Below are 6,750 nucleotides of genomic sequence, written 5' to 3'. Positions count from 1 at the left end.
TATCCTTCAAGCCCCAAAGTGTCAAACCCTGGTGTGTGGCGGAGCCCCAGAGCAGGCAGAGCAGGGAGAACTGTTTGCACAGCACCTGCATCACCTCAAGGCCATGAGCATCAGCATCTTAGTCTTTAGTCCGGGATTCAGGGAGAACATTGTGATTCAATGCCTTTCAGTAGTGAAATACACTACATATTTGTGAATAAACCTCACAGCTCTGCAGTGAGCACAACACATCCACCCTTTGCTGCAAATGATGCCTTTGGTGCAGCTGGAGGGAGCACTGCTGGCGGGCTCCTCCCTCATGCAGAGGCTGAAGGGCAGAGTGTGTGCAAGGGAAGGCAGAAATTCAACTAAACACGTGAACATTTTCCTCCCCCTCCACCTTTGCCCCTGTCTCTGCTGTGTTCCCATCGGGAGCAGCCAGATCTTCTCCAACACAATGTTCAGCATCAAGGTGTTCCTACAGAAAACGCTGATTCTTCTGCAGGTTACTCTGTCTGTTGTTGTTGGCAAAACACTAATGATACTGTTTCCCAATGCCATGAAAAGATATATCCTAAAAATGGGCGAAAAGAGCAGAATGAACAAGAATCCAAAGTTCAGCTATGAAAACTGGGGTCCGACTTTTTTCAGCTTCAAGTATTTGCTCTTTGTGCTGAAGGTGAAGTGGAAGAGGCTGGAAGATGAAGCCTTCGAGGGACACCCTGCTCCCAACACGCCGGTGGTGACCCTCAACGGGGAAGTTCGTCACCTCTTGGATTTCATGGGAGGTCAGTAATTGAGCCATGTCAGATGGGGTTGCTATGCTGAGACCATAAATGAGGGACGCTGAGGGAACAGGAACAGGCATCTGGCACCAGAACCTTTTGGTACTTGTGAACCTTTTGCAAGAGCTGGCTTTGCCTGGAAACACCTTTTACTGAAAACCAAGATGATAATTTGTTTTAGGGAGAGAAGGCCCAGAACTGAACCATGTGCAGTGATTCAGGAGTGTTGGCTGTTGTTCCCTGTTGGTACAGAAGATCCCACACCAGCTCCCTCAGCCAGTCTAAACCCTAGAAAGCACAGGGTGGGTTTTCCCAGATCCAAGGTGGCTGGAAATAAAAGCAGAAGTAGCTGCTTTGTACTTTGTCCGCTGCCTCCCACTGACATCTCTGTAGAATGTGGAATTAATCATTAAGCTGCAGCCTCCATCCCCATGGGAGGGATTACATCCTTCTCTCTCTGCTTTTCTAATTATATACAGATATTTATGTAGAAAATGAGATGCAAGTTTGGAAAGGAATACACAGCATCTACAGGAAGGTACACTTCTATTAAATTCTTCAGGATGTGAATCTATGTTAGCAGCCACTTTTGAAGTTAAACCCAGCCAGAAGGAAGGTCTTGAACAAATTTCATGTAATTTAGCATAACCAGACTAAAAGAGCTTAAAAATCCTGCAAGTTCTCTTAAATCAAGGACTTGCAAACAGATGCCAACAACTGTGGCACATACTGTTAATTTGTAAGCAACTGCAGACACTTTTGCAAGTGGCTCGTGTAACATTAGTTTAATAAATAATATATAACCAGGGTTCTGTTTGGACAGGAAATTACAGAAATACAGGGAAAGCATTAAAGCCTGTGATGCATCACTGAAAACTCTGCAGCTTCCCCTCAGCTCAGCTTGAACTGACACCTCTGAAAAAAATCAGGACATGTCCAACAGGTCCAGGAAAAGGCACTAGGGCACTGTGCTTCATGGCCATCCCTGAACCACTATCCTTGGAAAACCTTGCAGATGGGCCATGTTTAGTATTGAAGTTGCTCTGTACTAAGGATCTCAGGGAGGCTGTGCTACACACTCTATACCAGTTCCCCATCCCAAAACATCGGTAACTTGAGAACTGGCTCTTGTGATGAGGAAAAGAGAAGCTGGAAAGGGTCCCCTCAGTTGAACTCGTTGCTGGATGCAGCACAAGTCAGAGCCAAGGGAAAGAAAGCATCTTTATGCCTGTTTTATGTAGATGCAGATGTTGTGCTGCTGATTTTAATGACCAAAGAAGGTTATGGGATAAGTGTTGTCCGGGAATCTCTGTGTATGCATTTAATTCTGCCTTCCTTCCTTCCTGATTTAACCACAAAATGTCCTTTTTTTTCCCCCAGATAACCGTCCTTTAATCCTGAATTTTGGAAGTTGCACCTGACCTTCATTTATGCTAAAATTTGATGAGTTCAACAAGCTCATCGAAGATTTTGGCTCAGTAGCAGATTTCCTTATCATCTACATTGAGGAAGCTCATGCAGTAGGTACAGCACAAACAGCACAGCTGATGCCAAAAGCAGCTTCATATGTGTCATTCCCTTTAGGAAGAAAATGTGTTAGAGCAAAGGAGGGAGCTTCAAATGGGAAAAATACCTTCCTCAAATCAAAAGTGGCAACACCACATCTCAGGCACGAGTTTGTGTCTGTAATTCTCCAAAGATTCTACTCACGCACTTTACACAGAGTTACTCCTGCTGAACACTCAGCTCTGTGAAGGTGAAGGACATAGTTAACACCTTTACAAAACTTCCTTTCAGTGTTAGTACAGCTCCTTTTAGAAAGTGGAAGAAAAGACACTTCATAGAACGAAGGTTAGGTGTGCAATGCCAGCATGTTATATGTTTTAAAAAAAGAAGATTCATTTTTAACATGTCTCAAGAACAGGACGCAGACTCCAACAGGATATATGTTCCCCACTTTGTATCTTTCTAGGGTTGATTTATGTGGGAAAATTTCAGCTAAAAATATAAAAAATATTTCTGAATCCAGGGCAAGGGTAAAATAGAGTTTGCTGAAATTAAAGAAAAAAAAAAATCTTAGGACCACTTATTTGAAAAGCTCTAGTGATCCCATACTCTGAGGTGGGCTTTCATTTAATGGCAAGCTTTCGTGTTAGAAGTAAACTGCAGGATTTTTTAACCCAGTTTTGGGATATGACACACACACAGTACATCTCTGCCTTGAACCCATTCAAAGTGCTCTTTGCTAAATCCCTTTCTCATTTGTTTTAGATGGATGGGCTTTTAAAAACAACGTTGTTATTAAAAATCACAGAAGCCTTGAAGATCGAAAAATTGCAGCACAATTTCTTCAGAAAAATAATCCTTTATGTCCAGTAGTTTTAGACACTATGGAAAACCTGAGCAGCTCAAAATACGCTGCGCTGCCAGAACGACTGTATCTGCTTCAAGGAGGGAAAGTTATCTACAAGGTAAAAAGTATCAATAATAATGAGCACAATATGCTAAGATTTTTAAATTCCAAAATAATTTGAGACTGCCTTACATTTATTTAATTCAGTTTGAGAGCTAAAAATTTCATCAAAACCAGCCTGGGCCTTTAAAATGTACATATTTGATGTACACCTCAGTCTTGCTCAAATATTTATCTTTTGGCTCACTAGTAACCCTGAGTACATCTAAGCTGTGAGATCCAGGAACACCTTCCAGCTCCAGGATGCAGACATTGGCACCGTCCCAGTGACACAGCAGGGTGCAACCTGTGCATACACCATCTCCCAGCGATGGCTGCAGTGCAAAGGGAGCCCAAGCACACCTGCCCACAGTTCTGGTGCAGCTGCTGTGCTCCAAAGGACTTCTGCTCTGTCTGCTTGAATATCACTGTGTCATTTTATTGCCTTTGCAGGGAGGATTTGGGCCTTGGAATTACCACCCCCAGGAAATACGTGCCATCCTGGAAAAGCTGAAATAGAAAAAGAAGAGGATTCAGAGTAAAGACTGGATAAAAAAGTTCAAGAACAATTTCTCACAGACATAACTGTAGAGAAAAAAAAAGAATTTAAAAATAACAAGAGACAACAAGAAAAGGAATATTTTATGTACATCTAAAGAGCATCCGTAATGGGGTTCATTATGTGTTTGTCCAGAGGCTTTCAAGTGTCATCATTACAACCCCAACTACTGCTCTGTACTATCTTACTCCACTTATACCACAAGCAGTAATGTGGTAGCTGGGTCCATTGAGCTCTCATACCAACACTTATATTTGTAAGGACTGGAAACCAACATTTACATGTGTAAGGACTATCCTGCAGGATAAACTTCAGAGGTGCTGGCTCCTGCAAGAGTCTTCTGGCATGCAAAGCAACTGATTCAACATTACTAAGGTTCTCTTTCTCTTGTATACATACGACTCTTCCTAAACACACACTTTTACTGACTTCAGGAGGCTTCTGAGCAAGGCAATCTCCATCTCCACTTGTTTCCATGAATATTTGTTATGGCGGCCACAGCATAAAGCACTGACGGCTGTGACCTGATTCTAGAAAATATTTATAGAAACAAGGGATTGATCTGCAATTATTAAAAGTCTATCAGAGCACTTCATATGTCTTCACATTATTTCCTTCCCCACCCTGCCCCTCTCCCCCCCCTGGTTATTTCTCAGCATTAGCAGTTTATATTCATCCTTGAGCTGATGAGAAAGTTACCAGTTTATGGACCTTTGAAGGACTTGCTAGACAGTAGGAAGTAGTACCTCCCATTTAAGTACTTAATGCTTTCTTTTCTATTCATAGTGTAAGGGAAACATTTTACAGGAAATTGAGTTTTAATTCATATATTAGGAAAGCCTGATATAAATATACTAATTTAAATGGACTCAGTTATGCTCAAGTGTTCTAAACTGACAGTTTAGGTTATAAAATAAGAAAGCTGTTATTACAATTAACAAGAGCATGGCATTGTGGTTGGACTTGATCTTAACAGTCTTTTTCAACCTAAATGATTTTATTCTATCCTATTCCATACGTTACACCAGCAGGGAATACATACTACATCCATACCTTCAAAAAAAACACTTTAATACAAGGTTCTAATAATAAACAAACATTCTCTGCAATACAGCTATCAAGATGTCACTTCAGTACAAAAGAATGGAGGTCCAGATGTAAGCTGGACTTAAGCATTTTCTGCTGTGCCCTCTGCCATCACCCGGTGCACTGACACAAAATGATCAAAGGCAGATTTGATGATGAAACGCAAGTAAGTGGCCTGGAATTCAGGAAGCTGCAGAAGGAATAAAAAAATGTTATTGCATTCTCTGTGGTGACAAAACTACCAAACATTTGCAGAAGTTTGTTAGGCAGAAGGATCTAGACACTTTCATGCCTGTCTTCCAATTGCACATAAATCAAGCTCTTTGACAACATCTAGCCAGCTTCAGAGTTTCTTCAGATGACAGCAATTCATAAAAGCCTCATCACTCCTGAATTCCACAGCCTTTTAAAGGCAACAATTGAAGGAGGGAAGATTGCCACACTTCTGGAAAGGGCCCTCCACATAGTTAGGAGCACTAGGCAGGTGCAATTTCATACCATAATCTACAAAGGAGCAGCTGGGAAATGCAATTTCATACCTTGATCTACAAATTCCTCTCTCTAACACCAACTGAGCAAATAATTGTGAATAAAGACGTTTGGGTTTTTTATAGATTCTCCCCACTTAGTCCAGACATCCCATTTCATGAACCACTACTGATGTACACCATAAATACTCACTGGAAATTCTTCCATTTGGAGCTGTCCTTCTGTGTGTTGCAAATCTAGAAAACATATTTTAAAGCAGATAATGAAGAATAATGTGAAATGCTGTGAAAAGTTTTCACTGGACTCAGAGTTCAAGTGAATTTAAGGACTATGAATTTGCACTGTGTATAGAAATAGTTCTTTTTTATTTTTACAAGGTGATTTAAGAGAATAAATACTTTTTTGCAATATCCCAGTGTGTATATATATCCTACTCATTATGCTGGGTTATAAAATGTCACTCAAGAGGCACTAAAAACCCCAAACAATGCAGGAAATGGCACTCTATTATACTATGTAAGCCTGTTTTTAATTTTTGGAACATAAAGTGCACAAGTAGTGCTTTTAGCCCTTATACAGCATTTTATTTTCCAAACAGCTACAGACACCAGCAGTGTTCATAAAATTCACTTAAACATGACTATTACATTAATGTCGAATAAAATAATCATCAAGCTACACTTTACTCAGCAAATAGATGTGGGGTTAAAATAATTGAAAAAGACAAACATTCCCACAAAATCCGTTTCTTCAGAGCCCTACCTTTTTCAATGCACTGTTCAAAACCCACAGGGTCTTTGGATACACTTCTTTCAATCCTTAAGGTCCGCACTAAAACACATATAAATTTGAGATATCAAAACAAGTTCTGATTCCTTATTGATAATGATATTTATTCCATCACTTTTCATCCACAGAGCACTTCAAAAGCACTAACTAATCCATTCTTCCTCTGACCTGTGGAGGGTTTGGACGTGACAGACGATTCCTTTGTGAAGTTAAATCTTAACGGATCTGTTAAAAAGTGGCTACTTACAGATCATGACACTACTGTGATAATTTTCATAAAGGCACAGACGCACATTTTAATATAGCACATATTACCTACTGCAAGACACAAAGTCTTACCCAAATAACACTGGATTGCGACTTTGCTGATTTTCACACATTTGGGAAAACCAATAATGAATTCCTGTGGGAACATGCCTGTCGTCGTCCAAAATGTTTCAGAATTCCTGTGGAGACAGCGGGACAAAACCCTCACCTGCACCTTTCCATCTCTAACCATCTTGAAAAAAATTAATCACAGAAAAATATGGAGGGAAAAGAAAGGGGGAAAGAGGAAAAGCAAAGGGGAAAAGCAAAAGGAAAGGGGGGAAAACAAAGCAAAAGCAAGGGGG

At 40.5% G+C, this 6,750-nt stretch overlaps 2 protein-coding genes across 2 annotated transcripts; one reads left to right on the top strand and one right to left on the bottom strand.

Moving 5' to 3' along the window:
• Positions 1 to 436: 436 nt before the first annotated feature.
• Positions 437 to 4,365, top strand: DIO1 (iodothyronine deiodinase 1). The gene is made up of 4 exons (XM_008925187.4): positions 437 to 767; positions 2,145 to 2,288; positions 3,036 to 3,235; positions 3,670 to 4,365. Exons 1-4 carry the CDS (start codon positions 437 to 439, stop codon positions 3,733 to 3,735), a joined length of 741 nt encoding a protein of 246 aa, XP_008923435.3. The 3' UTR covers positions 3,736 to 4,365.
• Positions 3,845 to 6,676, bottom strand: HSPB11 (heat shock protein family B (small) member 11). Its single transcript, XM_008925232.3, has 4 exons — positions 6,479 to 6,676; positions 6,113 to 6,181; positions 5,543 to 5,586; positions 3,845 to 5,051 (listed from the first exon to the last, which is right to left on the bottom strand). The coding sequence occupies exons 1-4, from the start codon at positions 6,636 to 6,638 to the stop codon at positions 4,944 to 4,946; spliced, it is 381 nt and encodes a 126-aa protein (XP_008923480.1). The 5' UTR covers positions 6,639 to 6,676; the 3' UTR covers positions 3,845 to 4,943.
• Positions 6,677 to 6,750: the final 74 nt, after the last annotated feature.

The sequence above is a fragment of the Manacus vitellinus genome, unplaced genomic scaffold, assembly GCF_001715985.3.
Source record: "Manacus vitellinus isolate BGI_N305 unplaced genomic scaffold, ASM171598v3 scaffold_21_pilon, whole genome shotgun sequence".
Classification (NCBI taxonomy): domain Eukaryota; kingdom Metazoa; phylum Chordata; class Aves; order Passeriformes; family Pipridae; genus Manacus; species Manacus vitellinus.
This window is presented reverse-complemented; position numbering and strand designations above follow the sequence as displayed.